The sequence below is a fragment of the Dioscorea cayenensis genome, chromosome 7 (genome assembly GCF_009730915.1).
Source record: "Dioscorea cayenensis subsp. rotundata cultivar TDr96_F1 chromosome 7, TDr96_F1_v2_PseudoChromosome.rev07_lg8_w22 25.fasta, whole genome shotgun sequence".
Taxonomy (NCBI): Eukaryota; Viridiplantae; Streptophyta; class Magnoliopsida; order Dioscoreales; family Dioscoreaceae; genus Dioscorea; species Dioscorea cayenensis.
Genome location: NC_052477.1, coordinates 29,244,199 through 29,264,378, shown reverse-complemented (window position 1 = coordinate 29,264,378; position 20,180 = coordinate 29,244,199). Strand labels below are relative to the sequence as shown.

The following is a 20,180-nucleotide window of genomic DNA, read 5'->3' as shown; positions in this document are numbered from 1 at the left end:
ACTTTAACGACTTTAACTCCTTCAGACACAAGATTGCTTTTTAAGTTTCAACAAAGGTAATATCTTTTAAATGTATCATATGGTATGACCATCAACAAGAGCCAAGGTCAATCTCTTTCATAGACAACTTTATGTTGCGGTCTCTAGAGTTACAAATCAGAAAGGATTGAAAATATTAATATGTGGTAAAGATGTAGAGCCAACCAATTCAATTATAAATGTGGTCTTCAAAGAGGTTTTTTAAAATTTGGATTAGATATATTGTTTTTTAAACTTTGAATACTAATCTATATTGGAATATTTTTTATTTAATGTCTTAATACTTAATTTTATTATATTTAATTAATTTTATAATTTATTATTAGTATTAGTTTTACTATTTATCCCTGTGCATCGCACGGGTATAACACTAGTATATATATAAACTAGATAGTTGATCATAATAAAAATATTTATGTACTAATCGATACGGCACCGATATTATATAAATGGAGTCAAATTCTCTAAATGAAGCATGATATGTGCCGAATTATATTTTTATATATTATGATCTCTATATACACCAAAGCAATTATTTGTTTTGCTTATAATTAATGCTTTTTAATGCCATAAAAAATTATATTCATAAGCTTTCAAGCATTGCTCATGCTTTTTCACTAGTAATTTAATTTGAATACTACTACCCTTTTGTGTTTTTTTATTCAAGAAAAAAAAAGAGAAAATTGCCCTTCGATGCATTACATGGGGTGTTTGACTTAGAATGGAATTTTGTTTATTGTTTGGTGTTTGTCAATGGCCATCATTAATGGGATTGGATCAATCAACTCAAAATCACTCAGCTCAAAAGCTTAATTGAATTTATAAAAATAGACATAAAATTAGCCCTTACATATTAATAAAATTTTTTAATATCTATTTTAAAATATTATGATAATAGACATGAATTAATGTTTCTACTGATTTCACCTAAAAAAAAATCTTCATTTATCATGTTAAATTGAAGGGTTATGTACTATGAAGAACTATCGTCTAAAAAACATTCATTTCATACTTCAAAGGTAAATCTTCTACCTCCAAAGATGAGATTTTAGACATTTCATTTATTTATTTTATCAATAAACAAAATTAGTGATAATTAAGATAGAAAAAAAATTATATGGTCAATTTTAGGGAGTTATTAAATTATTACAATTGACTTATTTCTGTACCAGCATATCATTTTTATCAAAATACTCCCTCCGTTCATAAGTGCATGTCATTAGGGGTGGCAATAATATGATACGGACCACCTGGGCCCGGTTTTGTCTGGCCCGGAATAAAAAGGGTTTGGACATAAGGTTTGCAAATCGGGCGGGTCCGGACATGGCTTGGTTGTCCGGATTTAAATCCGGGCCGGGTCCGGACATAGAAATTCGGACAAACTGAGTCCCTTTTAACCCCTAAAACTTTAAAAGCCCGCAACCTTAGGCCCCATTTGTTTTAAGTCCCATTCTTCTAAAAATTTTTAAACATCTATTGTTTTTTCTATTAAGACTTAGATTTTTCTATAATTTGAGTTGAGTTTTGGATTATTAATGTTTTTTTTTACATTTAATGTGAATTAAATTATTTTTGTATAATTTAATATTTGAGCGAACTTAAAAATAACTTATAGAATTCGGAAAAAAATTTGGACATCCGGACAACCCGGTTTTAAAAATAAACCGGGTTTGGACATCTCAAGTTTGTCCGGGATTTAAAACCGAGCGGGATCCCGGGACACAAGTTTTTCTATTTATATTAGTAGTTGTCCGGACCCGGTTTTGTCCGGACCCAAATTTTTGCCACCCCTACATGTCATATAAGGATGTTGTATAAAAATTAAGAATAGCATTAAATTATCAAAACTTTAACATAAAAAATAATCAAATTACAAAACTATCCCTTTCTTGAAACCATATATTTCTCTTAGGACTATAATATTACTCTCTTCATTTATATAACTTAGGAAATTGAAGATGGGTAAAGTTGGAAAAATAAATAAATATTGCTTTAATATTGTAAAATGACAACTATTTTGAAATAAATATTTTTTTTTAAAAAACGACATGTATTTTGGAACGGAGGAAGTAACAACAACAATAATAATAATAATGATGATGATGATGATGAACCACTTGGAGAAATGAAAATTTGCAAGGACTTAATTAGGAGAAATTGAAATGCTTTTACTTTGTTTGGTTGGGGGAGGGAGGAGGGATGAGGGGTGTTGGGGGTGTCGATGTTGTTTGGTTGGGGGAGTGAAGGGGGTGAGAGGGGTGAGGAGGGGTGCCCTCATAATCCACTCCCCCAAATTGGGGTTTTTAGGGCGGTGGATGTTTATTGCTTTTTAAATAATGCAAAAATACCAATAATACCCTTCACATATATGTATAATTCCTATTGTATCCTATTTATTAAAACCCTATCTTTCTCATTTCACAAATGAGAATAGTTGGTTGCCATTGAGAAAAAGTGTGTGTTTTATAATGTTTATCATATATTATATATTGTGTTATTATTATTATTCTACAATTGATTATTATACATATATATATATATATATATATATATATATATCATTACCTATTTTATTGTACAAGGGTAAAATAGTCAAATAAACATTACATTTTTTCTCTCTCCTCCCTACCCCTCTTTTCAACTAAACAAAAAAAAATAAAAAAAAATAAACTACTCCTCCGTACTCTTTTATGAACCAAACACAATATTTTGTCAAACCTTGCATACTCCTCCCCCTCTAAACCAAACGGAGGGTTAGGGGGATCATTCCAAACTTTAATTACTATGGTACTAAAATTTACAAACCAAACAAGTACTCAAATAATCAAAACGTACAACTCCAACAATGACATTCACCCAATTTCCAACAAGAACATCAATTGTCACTAACGCATAAAAAGACAAGTTTTCTCAAACCTTAAAGAAGGTTTTTAATATCCAAATCAAATCTCCATTTAATAATAGCTGGGATATAAATGCAAATCAAATACTCCCTCTGATATTTTTAAATTATCCCATTTTTTAAGTTTTTTTTTACTTGTTAATTTTAAAGATTTATGAAACTTTAAATATTATTTTTTATATTTATTTTTTATATTTAATATAATTTTATAATTTTCAATAAATTATAGTACTACTCCATCTAATCTTTTTTACTTATCTATTTAAAAAATTTGTAAATCATTAAATATTATTTTTTAAAATTTACTCTTTGTATTTAATATATTTATATAATTTACAATAAATTATATTCAATTACATATTTTTAAAATTTATTTTAAATAAGATAAATCTTGAAAAGTTAATATAATTTTTATAAATTTTAGATTATCAATTAATTTTAATTAATTTTTTTAATCCATGTGATTTAGTTAAAATTAACAAATAAAAAGAACCAAAGTGTGTATCTTATATTCCATAGAAGTTTTCTCATAAAAAAAATAACACACAGATAGGATCGCATACTCGGTCACCCGATGCTATGGAGTGTCCCACTCCAGCTCTAACCCTTGCTTGCCACGTAAGTCAAGGCTAACGTATATATATATATATATATATATATATATATATAATGAGACAATTAGTTACTAATATATATGAAAAATATAAAAGTTTTAACTAATAGGTTGAGGAATCCATATTTATATATTTAAATCTATATATAAATTAACTGAGATAGACCAACTAATCATGATAATATATATATATTTATATTTTGATAATATGGATAAGTCACCATATATATTACATTACATTTTAACTATATATTGGTATGAAGCCAAATTTTCTATCTTTTACATCCTTATTTGAATTTTTTTTTTAAGTTTTTAAAAATGATAAATGAATATATTTGGAGTGTGCACATAAACAAAAAATTAATTATCTAATTCGTACAAAATCACTAGGTAACATAAAATTTGAATAAGTCTTCACTTATAAATGAGCACTCATTATCACCACTATATTTAGTGGTGATAATATATATCTCATGATATATTGAGTGATGTTAAAAAGCTGTGAAGGTGTTACTAATGGTGGCCTAGAGATCTAAACTTTGTTTGCTTGTATAAAAGGGAATGGAAGTGTTAGTGAAGCCCATGTGCACGTGCCACGTGGCTTCCGCACGTGCTCCGAGTTCTTCGGTGCCGGGTCAATTGGGATATCTCTGCCACCATTCATTAGTCCTCCGTTTTACTGTTTTCAAAATTTCTATTTATTTACTCTGTATAATTTTGTACTAACTCTTTGAAATATATATAGCCAAAATTATTTGATTTAATATGAATTTTAGTATGGGGTGTGGAGTGATGATGATTCGAATATTTATTGAAGAAATTAATTCATAAGTGATATTGTATCGTTCGCACACGCACTCGTGAGATAAAACATTTTTAAGGTATTAATTTTTATAGGCATGTATCTTAACAGGTGTATTTGAGATATAAACTCACATACTATAAAAGTACTAATATTTGCTCACCTTATAATTTTTGTGAATATATATATATATATATATATTATAACTTTTTCTAGATGTCATCAATTGAACTACCAACATTAATGATTTTTGTAGTATTGTATAAAAGATAAAGCACTTGCAATAACATTAGATCATATGTAATTTTCACCTAAAAAGAGTAAAGTAAAGTAGGCAAATAATCCATCATAAGATGCTCTATAAGTTTAAAGTCCTACACCACTTATTCTTATCAAAACAAAAGTGTTTTCTTTTATACCAAATAAGAATAAAGTTACCAATTTCTCACTTCTCTTAATGATATAATAATGTGCATCAATCTTGAATTCATTCCCCAATTGTGAAAAAACAGGACATGTGTGGCAAATGCTTCTTTCTTCATTTTATTAGTAAAATATTCTTTAAATGGGTATTATATTAATAAATAACCAACTTAAACCTTCATGCAAAATCAGTAAGTATGTCATTTTTATACATGTAATAAAAGTGACAAAATTGTGAACTTCCCAAGCAATAAACTACTACAAGCAAAGTTGGATTGTTGGTGGCTTTTGGTAGTCTCATCCATGCAAACCAAATCTTTCATTAATGCAATCTCCTTCTAACTTGCAATGCACTAAAAGATCAGTGTGTTTTTTCTTTCTTTTGGATAAAGATGATTATACACATACTGTTCTTGATTTTTGATTTTTGATTTTTGATTATAATACAAGCATTTGGGTTGTGAATTTAGTCTACCAAACAATGGTAAATAAAAACCATAAAATAAAAATTTTATATTTAGGTGTTCACATTTTTTTAGGCTATATGAAGGAAATTATCTCAAATCAAAGATAAATATTGAAAATTGAAGATAATAAAATCATCTATTACTCATCCATAATCAATTAATTAAAACTAATGATATGCATGATATTTTTAATCATAAAATAGGATTTTTAAATCACACAAAAGTTACTGGATTTGCATCCTACTTTTACTGCCTAAAGAAATATAGATTCCAAAAAAAAGAAGATTCCAACTCTATATGTCAATGAGTGAAATGAAGCATATATTAGAGGTCTTTAGAATTAATCTTAAGATATTAATAAGAATTCAACTTACAAGCTCATCCATCCAATTGTCATGGCAACTAATAAATTTTAAAAATCTCTAAACCACATCCAATAATAGAAACCCAACTTCCCCTTCTCCTTAATCAAATATTTAACAAGCTTGGACCAAAGTCACAAACCATTGCCTACATGTGGGAACCCCCAACCCCCCTTCTATTCCCTTATATATATATATTTATACATACCTACAACCCCTTAACTTATAATCCCATAACTCCTCATCAAAGCTCCTTACAAACATAGAAGAAGAAGAAGAAGAAGAAGAAGAAGAAGAAGAAGATGATCCCCACAAGCACAGAGCCACCAAAAGAGAACCTACAAATCAATCAAGACACCAAATTCTTCAACAAGCTCCTTTCCAAAGAGACCTCCATGGCCAACCCTTCCTTTAGAGTGTACTATGGTGTTGCCACTGGTGCAGTGCCCTTCTTGTGGGAGTCTCAACCAGGCACCCCAAAAAACTCCATCCACACTCCTTCACTCCCTCCTCTCACTCCTCCTCCCTCTTATCATTCCAAACTCCAAACCAAGAAGTCAAACCACTCCAAGAAACACTCCTCCAAATACAACACTCTCATTAGTTCCATTCTCCCAAGACTCTCTTTGAGAAAGTCCCATGCATCATCTTCACCATCACCTTCACTGTCATCCTCCTCTTTGTCCTTCTCTTCTTCTTCTTTATCTCCTTCTCGGTCTCACCGTAGTCGGAGTTCTTCTCTAGACAATGACGATGACTCTGTCGATGGCTCACCGGCGGTGACCGGCAGGCTCCGGGGATGTTACTCTATGGTCCTAATGAAGAATGCCTTGCTGTCTATTGTGGGATATGGATCAAGCCAAAGCATTAGTACTGCTTAGAGGTTACTCTACTCTTGCTGGTGCTAGTTCATCTTCTCTACCAAATAATGTGGTTTAATTAGTGTTTGTTTAATTTCTTTGAAGTTATATGTCTCATGATATTAATTGTAAGTAGTTAGTTATCAATGTAGCAGATCAACTTGGTCAATGTTTGATAACTAATTTGATGGGGTTTGGCTAATGATCTCAATTTAATATGAAATGTAATGCAAATATATATGTTTGTATATGTACCTTTGGGTTTGATGGATATTATTATAGTGTGAGGTTGGTGTGGCTTGTGTATATTTATATCAGCAAAGGAAAGATGGTTGCAGCTTCCTACTTTGTATTTAATTTGCAGTGATTTTTGAGAAGCAAGGACCCCCACACTTATTATGGTTGGCAATATAATCCTTGTCGGTAGACTCTTACAACTCAGTATGAAATACATATCATCAGATTCTAAACAGGGATAAAGTTCGTGGTTCTCATTTGCCTCACTATTTCTTTTTAATTTTAAATAATTTTTAGTACCAAGTTCACAAACTTCAATTACTTTGTAGGATCTCCGTTCCTAATCCCGGTGAGCCGGCTCCCACCACCTCCACTACCTCTTATCAAAGTACCTTATCTGTTAGGCGTCGTGACATTGATGGCACCTAATAAGTTTTTTGTTTTTTTAATAAAAATAGATAAACCACTGATTTATTAAAAATTAAGAAACAAAAACATACAGAACAACCCTCATAAGTTGGATAAGTATATATATATATATATATACTTTTTTGTTTCATCTAGTAAGGTGAGTTTTTTCCTTATTTTATTTTGTTTGATGGGTGAAACTATTTACTATTTTGTCGTGTTCCTTTTTTTGTTTTGTTTTGAAAAAATGGATAAACCATATGCATTAAAAGAAAAACAACAAAAGAGTACAAAGTTCCTTATTTATATCTTTATATTATTATAATAAAATATAATTTATTTATTTTATTTAAAAAATCCAATTACTTTAATCGTCGGCCACTATTCATTTGTGTCATATATTAGCCTAAGGATTATTATTATTATTATTATTATTATTATTATTATATTAATTGAGCATGTTAACAATACAATGATAAAAACTAATAAAAAGTGTAAAGTATACATACATATTAAAAATATTTTTTTTTTGAAAAAAAATAAAAATAAAAGAAACTAAAGTTTTGGTAGAATGCTATGGTGTATGAAATTAAGAGTACTGAGAGCTCTTGCCATCTTCAACCATCTTTCAAGAGAGATAAATTGAGTTAAATAGAAAAGTGACCACATGAATCATGTTAGATGATATCTATAATAATCTTCATATATATATTTATTTATGGTAAAATGGAAAGGCACCAAAAGAAAGCTGAGATCATTGGTGAATGAAATTATGAAAGCCGTGAAATGAATGAGTTTGAAAACAAAGCACCTTAGCATTCAAATCATAACAACTTTTTTCATCCATCTCTCAACTATATATCAACAAGGCCAACGACATTCAGGTACTATTAGTACATGGGTCACCGATAGAGCTCTCACTGAGTGGTGAGAGTTCGATTCTCACTGAGCGCACGTTTCGAAAGTTGTGAATAGTAGTTGTGTCGCAGGTGGTTCCTGCTTGCTGCAGTGACTGCCTGTCCTCACTGTTTCTCCAGAAGACTGTGCCCGTCGCAGGGAGTCTACAGTGGGTTCGCTCCCGCTCCTCTTCCCCAAAACTATATATATCAACAAGAATCATGTTATGTATACATATATCTATATCTATATCTATATGAAGTTTCTATGGATAATTCAAAGAAGAAATGAGAACAATATATGAAACAATAATATGAGTTGCTCCAACAAGAAAGTCAATGGAATTAGAACAACAGTGGGGTCACCTTAGCAATAGTTGTTCCCTAATAAGAAAGACGAGGCCATAAACCAACAAAAGCATCCACTCAAAAGTCCATGCATGAGTGTGATGTAATTTGTTTGTTGGATTATGCATGCCTTTACAGCAAATTCTTATTGTCGGTGGGCTGTTTTCTGCATGATTTACCTGAACGAAAAGGACGAAGCTAGAGGACTAATTGATCAGCACCAATGAGGAGAAGTTTTGAGTTTTTACTTTTTAGGATCATGTGTGCATGCTTTTCCTGTGGTGGATGTTGTTTCTATTACTAGTTCATCTCCCTTGTAGTCCCCTGTGTTTTGTATCCACCTCTAGTGGACCCTGTATTTGGTCTCTTTTGTTTTGATTTCCCTTCGAATGAATGATATATGATTTATCTATTTTTGTTTAAAGTAAAAAAAGGAAATAAGTTCTGCAGAAAAAATTCAGTGTTGTAACTTCATCATCCATCTGTACAAAAGAATATGTATATATATACAGATACATAGATATAGAACATGTTGGTCCTTTAAGAAGGAAGAAGACAGAGATGATCAAGCAGTGACAAGACTCTAAAAATGTATGTTTGTCCTGAATCTCAGTAAAACCAGCTTTCAAATAATTGTCCTTGGTCTTAGGTCATGTCCTTTTCTATTAGAAATGAAGAAAAATAGAAGTTAATTAACAACTTCCATGACAATCATGCAAAGAAATCAATTTCTAGTTCATTATATACCAACCTATGCATGTGTCTCACATTCCATTAGTTCAGATCTGTTATTCAATTATTTGTTGGAAACATGATCAGGTCCATCATACCTTCTTCAATGAAGTCTTAGTACTGGTGTGCTTCTTAACTGTTCATCACTTAAATATTTAGTCCCACATCTCTAATGGATCATGAGTTTATACCAATTTATATATACTGTAAGAGGTTTATGATTTAGATTAAAATGGTTGACTTATTTACGGTCTGATAAAAAATTCTCTTGATTTATATATACTTTTTTTAAATTTTATCTAAATTATTTTTATTTTTTTAATAATTTTTTCTCTCTGTTTTACTCTGAGCTTATAATACGCCCAATTAATGAACTTGACTAATTAGTTGATGCGCCAAGTTACCTGACTCTAAAGTTAACCTTATTTGTTGCTCTCTGATGCATGACATGTCTCATTCTAGTCTTAACAGTACTTGTCTCCTTATTTAATTAATCTCCAATTTTGACTAATTTTATTGGTTTTTTTATTTGCATTATTTATAATAACTAGATCCATTTAGGTAACCTATCTCTTTCCCCAATATCACAAGGCAAGGCAGACAACACAAGTCAAAAGTAATCAAGTGACTTAAAATAATTAACATACTAAAAAGCATAACAAGCCATGAACAACAATAATAATATAACAACATCAAATCATTAATTTATTCAATGCTTAAGCTGGTACTCTCAACTACTACTAATTACTAAACACTCAAAGACTCAAATCATAAAAATTAAAAAGTCATAACATACTACAAACATAGATGGAAAATATTTAATAATCAAAGCTATATCTCTCTCTCAGATATATATACTTAGTTAATTTTTCTGCAGTTCTTTCTAATCTCTCCAGTGGAACCAGTGAGAGGTTTGATGTCTCCCATCTTGATCATGGCAGCAACGAAGTCAGAGAAGAAGGCTTGTTGGTTGTTGCTATAACTCCTCACTTGAGAATCAGTAGATCCACCATCAAACATCTGCTGATCTGAATGAAGAAGACCCTTTTTGTTGACAAGGTTTTTATAGTAGTAGTTATCAAAAGCAGTAGGAGTTTGAAGGTCCAATGGAGCCAAGTTGTTGTCCCCTGAACCACTAGCTCTTGGGCAGTTCGCTTGCCTAAGCTTTGCAAATGAGCTATCAATGTCTGTGTCATTGTAAATGTGTCCTCTGAATGATGTACACCTTGCTTGTCCAATTGTATGTCCACCTATTCACGTATATATATATATATATTAGTTTTCTTTAGTATTTATAACTAGAGAAAGAGATGTTCATGTGTATAAAGATATGTATTTATACCAACAAGTGCAACCATTTCCTTAGCGGAGAGGCCTTGAGCAGAGAACTTGGAGATGAGAGCACTGAGACTTTGAGTTGGTTGAGGTATGTTATTATTAGCAACTGATTTACTAGCTGTTCGTGCATCTCTACGGCCCAACTTCACGCTCCAGTTCGGCCCTCCAAGCTGATTTTTTAGAGAGAAAAGTTAGTTTATTTGGTGAACTTAGTATTGTACTGATTAGTATATGTATATGCATACTTACAAGAACAACTGAGTCTCTCGCTGCGATTGCTAGGATGTCGGCGCAGGACACAACGCCAGGACATGCTTTCTCTACTGCAGTCTTTATATTGTCGATGACATCGAATCCTCTTGCGGAGTTTAAGTTAGCATTTGCCGTCTTTTCTCCTGTGAAGCTTGAAGTATCATCTAAGAGCAATGAACCATCACAACCCTAGACATGCAAGACAAACAGATTAATTAGAGCTTACATGTTGAACTTCATGAACTTAAATAGATCGAAAGAGAGAAAAAGAGAGGGATATGATACATTAGTGAAGCAGTCATGGAAGAAGAGGCGGAGAATGGAAGCTCCCATCCTCTTATCCTTGTTAATGGCTGATTGAAGGACTGGTTTCACTGTGGAGCAGAGATTAGGGCATGAGGATGAGTAGAAGTTGGTGGAGAGCTGAGCGGAAGAGCTGCCAAGTAAAAGGAGGTAAGCAAAGGAGACAATGGCAAAGGTCAAGGAGGAAGAGGAGTACTTAGACATTTTGTTGGATATCAAACAAACTCAAAACTAATAACTAAGTTTGATTTTGGTTGTTTGATGTCATTGCATGCATATCTGAGCACTATATATAGACATGAAAACACCTTGATGGCGCCAATCAAAACCTAATTTACGGAGACTTGTGTGCATGGGATCACTTGAGGAAATTAAAGTAGAATTCACACCAACATCTTTGACAACTTTGCTCATTATCTTAAATGAAAAAGTGGAAATCATGCATGGGGTTGGTTTTGAATTTTATGCAGCTGTTGACCTTCTTTGCTTCTTTTCTTTGAATGAAATTTTATTATCATTATTATTTTCACTTAAATATGTGCAAGAGTGTGAAAGCCACATGCACTATATATGTTTTACCTGCAATTTTGGACAAAGGGTCAAAAGTGTCAATATGCAGGTTGTTGTATATCATTTTAAGTTCATTAAGTTTCTCATAATTAGGCTTCTAATCAAGAGTTACATCATCATCTGATTGAAACTACATCTTTAACTTCGCTCAGATATTGGCCATAGATTGACTATGTACATAGTAACATATATATATATATTATTTCTCATATGATCTGAGTCAGTCAAAATCAACTCCACTAAAATTACTAATGTTTAAGGGACCAAGACTTGAGGAGTAGTATTAAACTACCCTTCTCTCATATATATGTATTCAAATGAGACTTTTTATCTTCTAGATTAAAGGAACAAAGAGGGGAGGCTGTTCTTTTAACCTGTGAATAGGATTCCTTTCATATGCCAAGAATGGTTGTTTTATTGTCACAATCTTGAGCTAGTTTTAGGTTCATGTTCACTGAGGTCGGTGACCTACCAATGTCTTTTTTGACTCATCATTTTTGGATTATTAGATCAATTAATACATCTGAGAAATATTTTAAAAATAAAAATAAAAATACAGGTCAAGTCTCTAGCTCTCAACTAACTTCATTTATGTCTCATTGCTTTTTTTATTGTATTTTATTTTATTTTTGGAAGGATGTTTTTAAAATTTTCATTGTTCACTAAAAAGGACAAGTCATCAACTGTTGCTTTGTTAGCCATTAATCATAGTACAAGTAGCTAGCTGAATAGACTTGCTCGTTAGATTATTATTTAATTATTAATGTTTAGATACGTGAGTGGTAGAAATAATGTCGGTAAAAATGTATCATGTGTGATGTACCAGAAGAAAAACTGTATCATGTGTGCATGTCATTGCGTGTGTATATATAATATATATTTGCCAAATTTTTATATTAATAATTTTTTGCCCCTAAATCTAACTCACAGTAGATGGTATGCCATTATTAATAAGATCTGTTGGGCTTGGATGGGACCTGTGATTTTCTAATTATTATAATAATAGTAATAATTATTAGGGAAAATTACTGTTTACCCATCGTGAATTTCAAATATTCCCAAACAGCCCCTCCAAGTTTGGCAAACCCTGGACAGCCTTTCCGTTATTGTTTAACTTCCCTTTTACTCCCTACCGTTCACTTCAAATGGGTCCATGTTGTGAAATACCATTTTTGCCCTTGAAAATGGTGGGGAAAAAAGCGCCAAATCACATCATGTCCAACCTTTATGTGGGGATTTCTGCTTGCTTTCTGTTAGACAATGTTTAGAAGTTGCATTACATCTTCTTGTTCTTCTCCTCATTTGGTTTGTTCGATTTCAGTTCTGCCGATTTCGTAATACGGTGAGAATCTCTTCGTTGCTATCACTTTGACCATTCTGTGGGAGGGAGAGAGTAACAAAATTTATAAACAATGGATGTTTATTATGGAGAGTTTTTGTGGTAATGACATATGTAAATCTGTTTCAGGAAACGAGTCTGGGTGAAGTTTATCATACCCGAGAGATATAAATCAGTTTGTCCAACAGAAAATGAAGTTGACTTCCAGCGGATTGGTCAAGTGCACTCCATCTTCAAATGAGCTATAGTCGATCTTGTTGTCGAGACAGACGATGTGCCATTGTCGAATCCTACTGAAAATGAGTTCATTTCATTGTAAAGTTCTTCTTGTTTATGATTATCTAGTTGTATATGTTAAATACTATTTAACTTTGCTATTCTATGTTTAAATATATTACATATTTGTTTAAGAATTGTCGTCTTCGTTTAAATTTGTCATTACCTGTTTAACTATTCATATTAACGTGTAAACTCTCAAAGTATCTGCGTAAAATAGTGATATTTTTCGTTTGAACTGAAGTATTGGCATGTGGCAGGTGGCAAGTTTATGGTATCCCGTGCAGAAGAATTAATGACGGCATTAATTCTTCTGCACGGTAACATAAATAGCGGAAGACCCGTTCGTTGTGATTAGTCAAGCTCGGTCCATTGTGTGTTTCCCTTTTTTCTCGGATCCAGGCGTCCAACTCGCCATGGACTTCACACCATAAATGAGAAGGAAGAACCCTTCCCCTGGACAACCCCTCCTCGTCGTCGTCCTCATCATCATCCTCCTCCTCCTCCTTCTCTGCTTCTTGTGTATGATATTCGTTGGAGTCAGACCAAAATTTGAAGATCATCTCTATCTTAAAGGATGTCTCATGATCCTCCTCATCTTGAGAATTAATCAGTCGTAATCACACAACAAGTTAAACTATCTTTTCTTTCCCAAGTCAAAATTCCCGCATAATTGCCTGAATGCGGAGGATTCTCCAGCGGTGGATGACGGGCAAGCAATTAAGCGGGCATTTCGACTTGGGCAGAAAAAGAAAGTTTTCACTTATTGCTGATTGCGGAGGATTCTCCGGAGGAGGAAGATCATGAAACATCCTTTAAAGACGGAGTTGATATTTATCACTTGAGAATTGTTCTCACCCTTTAAAAACTTTTCGTCGATCAGTACAAATATTTATTTTCTACGTGTTTAACTCTCGGGATCTTTGCTTAAAGTCGGACCATGACACATTGATTAATAGACGTTTTTATGAATGCGTTTGCTTAACCTTTTTTAACGTGTTGTGTTCTACGTTGTGCAGGTTCAAATTGATGCGCATGTTATGCAACCGCCGTGAGCATTCGAAGGTCGAGATACTTTCGTGAGTCAAACCGAAATCTTAATAGACGAACGAGGGTCGACTCGCGAGTGTCCGAGGTCCGAGAAGACGTTGTAAATGTTGTAAATGTTGTAAATGTTTTATTTTAAATGAAACAAACTTATTTGAGTGTGAACTTCTGATATTTAATCAGAGGCCATTGTAAATGTTTAAATATTTTAAACAAACAAACTTATTTGAGTGTCAACTTGTGATAACTTGTGAAATTTAAATAGAGACATAGTAAAAACGGGCATTGTAAACAAAACAAAATGTTAAACAATAATCGATTTACTATTTAAACAGTGACAACGGTGTTCAAGCAAATACATAAAGATGTTTAAATAGTGACCCATGAGGTATCCATCTTCAACGCGATGTCAGTGAAAGTATTCAATTTAAACAATAACATATATTTTAAAACAGTTAAATCACTATATTTAAAAGGTTTACATATTCTTTAAACGATATAGAAATTATGTAAACAGTTAACCGTTAGTTTAAACACTATATGTATTGCTTTAAACATAAAAAAAGCTTGACGTTTAAACAGAGACTCATGATAAGGTGAGAACTTTCCTTCGAGTGATAACAATATGGCTTTCTCGCGACAATGGTGGAAAGTGGACGCCAACTTCCAGACAAGGATGCCCGGCCAAAAAGTACAATAGATCCAATAATATTTGTTTCTAGGGATTACCCCTTGTCTGTCAGTTCAAGTGGGTCTACACTAGTTATTTCCTTTTTTTGCCCTTGGGATGGAGGGAAAAATACCGCTTAATCACATCACGTCTATTCTAACCTTTATGCATACAACTGTGTACTTTTTTGTTTGCCTTTCTAATTGTTGTTTGTTCTTTATATCTTCTTCTTCTTCTTTTTGTTCTTCTTCTCTTCATTTGGTTTGTACGATTTGGTTTTCGGCCGATATATTATGGAGAGTTTTTGTGGTATTCCTAGATACAACGGGGAGGGAAGAGTGTTAATGTTCACGGCTCAGACTTCTTGGGAGTTGGTGTTACCTGAGATATGTGAGTGATGGGGTCTCGAAGTTTCCCTTGTCAGGGTGAAGTTTATCACACTCGATGGATATAAAAACTGGTTTTGTCTAATAGAAAAGCGATGTTGACTTCCAGTGATGTGTCACATGCACTCCATCTTCAAATGCTACTGTAGTTGATCTTGTTGTCGAGAGCAGAATAATGTGCCATTGTCGAATCCTCACCGAAAAACGAGTTTTTTTCTCGTTGTAAGTTCCTTCTCTTTTATTTGATCCGGTTGTATAGGTTCATTATTGTTTAAGTATGTCGATCACTCGGTAAAATCTTATATTATTCGTTTAAGTTAATTATTCAATGTTTAACTATTTAATTTAACGTTTAAGTGTTTAATTTATCATTTAAACAATTTATTCTATGCTTAAAATATTGATCTTTTCATTTAACTGAAGTGTCAAAAGGAATTCAGATTCTGAGAGCGCTCCCTTTCAACCCCATGGTAACCACGGCCGTGTGGGATGTCTTTTCTTCCTCGTCAGATCATTACGAACTCATGTCGTTGGATATCGGACAACGTTTTGACTGATGTTGAACATTTCGAGGGGACGTACGTCGAAATTTTTGCAATCAAAGCGGAATTTTGACTTCAAATTCATAAAGAATGAAAAAAACATCGGGTGATCGTGGAATGCTACTGCCGATGGTTGTCATTAGCGCCTTTATGCATCAAAAGAGTATAATAAAAATACTTTCAAAATCAAGATAATCAACCCGTCACACACTTACAGTGATGGAATAGGTTCGGCGTCATATCCGAAAACGCCCAAAAAATGGGTAAGCGCACGAGTGATTCAGAAGCTCAAGGACCGTCCCTTGTATAAGGCCATTGACATTCAGAAGGACATGTTGCGGGAGCATGGTGTCCACATAGCATACAAGCTGGCTTGGTTGGGAAAAGAGTTTGCCCGGGTGGTCCTCGACGGCAGTGACATCTCCAACTACGATTTGTTGCTTTGGTACGTGGATAAGGTGGCTGAGACAAACCCCGGCAGCATTGCAATCGTGGAAAGAGACGGTGATCGTTTTAAACGTGCATTTTTTTCTTTCAGCGCGGGTATTGTGGGATTCAAGAGGGCTTGCAAGCCGCTGCTGTTTCTCGATGGTACCCACCTCCTTGGAAAGTATCGGGGTACTCTACTGGGTGCCACAGGGAAAGATGGAAACAATGGTTTTTTCCACGTCGCCTTCGGTATTGTCGACAATGAGACCCATGCCAATTGGACTTGGTTCATATCCAAGTTAGGCGATGATTTATACGAGGAAGGAGATTATCATGAGATAATTACCTTCGTGTCGGACAGGTCCAAGGGCCTTGTGAACGCAATTGCGAGAGTCTTCCCTTCTTCGCCACATGCATACTATCTTCGACATTTGGAGGCCAATTTTATGAAAGCCAATGTCAGACTTGGGAAGGCATTGAGGGAGGGTCTTTGGTCATATGCTTTTCGCATTCGTGGGCATCCACGACTAAAGATTCGATGATCTCGTGAGTGAACTGCGCAGCCACATCACCCGAAGCCCGTCATCGGTTGATTAATAAATCGGATATGGCACATTGGTCGGATTATCGTTCGTAGAGGTGATCGTTGGGGTGAGATGTATTCAAATGTCGCGAGAGTCGTTCAATGCTTGGATCAAAGAAGCTCGCCATTTACCGGTGACAAAAATGGTCGACTCCATAAGATATGCGAATGTTGATTTACATTTAACATTTGTGTTACCCTTTAAAACGTTTCATAATTGTTTAAATATTATTGTCTGACTTTAAATATTATTGTTATCATTTAAATATTTACCCTACTGTTTAAAACAATTTGCCAATTATTTAACCATCACTGTCTTTATTTAACCTTGTTTGACAGGTTCAAGTTGATGCGCATGTTATGTAACCGCCGTGAGCAAGCGAACAAATGGGAGACCTACTTATGCCCAGACATACATTCGAAGGTAGAGATAATTGTCGAGGATAGCCGAAATCTTCGTGTTGGTCATTATGTCGATGATCGTTATGAAGTGATTGACCGGTCAGAGCAACTACGTAGATCTTGCCATCAGAACTTGTACATGTCGAAGGTGGCAAGTTTATGGTATCCATTGCAAACACGCTTGCGCTGAAATAATGCAGACAGACACCAACGTTCATCGATTTATTAGCGGCTAATTCACCGTCGACAATTACAAACTGGCGTATAAGGAAGCTATATTCCCCATACCCGACGATGACAAGCCTTCAGACGGAAATCGTGAGCTTCGTTTGTGATCGCCTGTGACGAGAAGGCAGCCTGGCCGTCCCTAGATGAAAAGAAGATCGAGTCGATAGCGTTTGATGTCCATGAGTTACATTCGGCACGCGCCACGGATCCGGTCACGATCGTAGATCTTGCAATGAAACTGTCGCCGACTAGGCATTAGTAAATAAGCCCGATTTTCTAAAGTGAAACAATCTGAATTGAGTGGTAACTTTTCATATTTAAGCAGGATAAACTCTTATTCTTTACGGTGAGCGCATTTTATTTAAACGAGAGATAGTGTCATTTTTAAAGCGAGAAAGCTGTAATTTTTAAACATTTCACATCGATATTTAAACGATGATTGGTAAATTTAAACAATGAAACTGAAAGGTAAACAATGACACTGTAAGTTAAACAATGAAATAAAACTGAATTGAATTTAACCTACTTTACAATTGAAAACAAACAAAATTTACATTGAGATATACAAGGAATTTTCTTCGAAAACAAAAACAATGAATTACATTTGTCCTGGTTTATATTTGAAATATCAACCCGCTTGCGACGACCCCCCTTTTTCATGGACCCCTCCTTAAGTATGCGGGAAACATACTTTAATCTCAAGTAAGGGACGTCTGTCTGCGGTAGCCGTAGCTTCTCATCGGCGAGTAATTGCTCGATAAACCGCATGACATAGATGGCGCAATCAACACTTCCTTTTTTTTGTCATGGGGTTTCCATGTCGTGAACTAGTGGGTACTTTGAGGTCGCCGACTCGCCGAACTCCATATCGACACAAATGTCGAATAGATTCCGTTGTCGAGATATACAAGTTGAGATTAGAATACCGATTAAATACTAAACACTATTAATCGGACATAATTTATTAAAGAACTTACTATGTCTAACGCATATTTATCGTACCCCGCGCATGAAGAATAATGCCTATTTTCTTGTTTATCATTGTCAAGGACGACGACATGGAAGTGGCCATTCATGATTATCGGGAGGATGACAATTTGAACTTTATGCAAGTTGCGCACGACATCTCCGATCATAGCCATAGTGGTTTCATGTACGGCGTCCTGGTTTGACATAAACAACGCCAGCGGTCGTGTGATGGAGGCGCACTTCTTGTAAGGATATGACTCTTTGCTCAGCGATTTTTGTATTATGCATACGAAAGCGTCCATCACATCGTCTATGACCATCTCCTTCCCCTCAAGCAGAGTGTATAGTTTGTCCCGTGTGGTCTTGACAGTGTCGTTTCTTCCACACGACGAGTCTTTCGAGGTTAAAGCGATATGGATATAATTATACCATATTGTAACTATTTAAATGATATAGACAATTTTCAAATGATATTATAAATAATTAAACGTTAAATAGATAAATTAAATGATAATATATAAACATTTACACACTTTTATAAAAACTTTAAACTTACCTATCCATAGGGTAGTTGAGGAAGATCCTCATCAACTCCTGCTCGTATTTGTTAAGACGCGATTGACTAACCCATTTTTTATTCTTCGGAACAAAGACTTTCCGAGCCGTCTTGTCTAATTTTTGAATGGCCTTGATCATATCTCTCGTTGCTCGGTCGGGGTCTTCATGCGGCACTGTTGTTGAGCCTTGACGGTGTTCAACACTAGCAGCATCTTCCTTGGATGCGGGGACGGCGACAACATCAACCGCAGATATATCCTTACATGGTTGTTGTTGTTGTCGTGGGATTGTGTCTGGCTTCGATGCGGGGACGACAACATTAACCGCAGACATATCTTTACATGCTTCTTCTTGTTGTGGGATTGTGTCTTGCTTCGATGCGGTACTGTCGGCCACGGCTACGGCCACGACAACAGATTCAACGATCTTCTCAACCGTAGCCACGGCAACAACATCAACGGGAGACACACCCTTAGCTTGTTCTTGTTCTTCATGGATTGTGTCAATCTTTGATGCCGCACGCTCGGCCGCCGATTCCACCGGGTCGGGGATTTCGTTAACAAGAGAGTAAATGATCTTCTCAACCGCGGCAACGGCAACATCATCTACGATCTCCTCCACCGTCACGACCATGTCATCAACGGTGACAGACTCAGTAACAGCATCAGCCGCCGATGGTGTTGCTATTGTTTCATCGTCAGCCGACGGTGGAGACAGAGGCAGTATTGTTCTCCTCTTTTTCGTAAGTCTCTTCGAATGTGGTCGTCTTGGAATGGCCACCCCGATGATGTCGTCGTCGTCAAATTCCGACGCCTCGTTCGTCCCGGGTGCTTCATTTCTTTGGAGGGACGACGCTGTCGATTGTGAACGTCCTTCCAGTGCCTCAACTCGAGCGACAAGCAGGGGAAACTCGGTCATCAATATCTGGTACGCCTGCATAAGAGTTACAATCACATCTTCGATTAGTGCCGTCGGTGGGGCTGCCACGGTCGGAGGGGCTGCCATGGTCGGGGGGGGCCACAATCGGGGTATCGCTCGTCGGGTGGGGGGTTGTTGCAATCGGCGGGGTGGGGAGGGCTTCTCCGGCTCGAGGAATGCATGCGCGTGGTGGGGTGGAAATAGGAGAATGGCGTCGGCGCAGCGATAGAGGCGGCCTCTCATCCCCGCCTTCGAGCAAGTGGTTCCGAGCGATAGCATCC

At 35.1% G+C, this 20,180-nt stretch overlaps 2 protein-coding genes across 2 annotated transcripts; one reads left to right on the top strand and one right to left on the bottom strand.

The window, feature by feature from the left end:
* The first annotated feature begins 5,785 nt into the window (after positions 1-5,785).
* LOC120264590 lies at positions 5,786-6,791 on the top strand. Its single transcript, XM_039272413.1, has one exon. The coding sequence runs from the start codon at positions 5,911-5,913 to the stop codon at positions 6,487-6,489; it is 579 nt and encodes a 192-aa protein (XP_039128347.1). The 5' UTR covers positions 5,786-5,910; the 3' UTR covers positions 6,490-6,791.
* A 2,928-nt stretch (positions 6,792-9,719) lies between these two features.
* On the bottom strand, positions 9,720-11,254 carry LOC120264334 (peroxidase 4-like). The gene is made up of 4 exons (XM_039272141.1): positions 10,965-11,254; positions 10,677-10,868; positions 10,432-10,597; positions 9,720-10,339 (listed from the first exon to the last, which is right to left on the bottom strand). The coding sequence occupies exons 1-4, from the start codon at positions 11,184-11,186 to the stop codon at positions 9,948-9,950; spliced, it is 972 nt and encodes a 323-aa protein (XP_039128075.1). The 5' UTR covers positions 11,187-11,254; the 3' UTR covers positions 9,720-9,947.
* Positions 11,255-20,180: the final 8,926 nt, after the last annotated feature.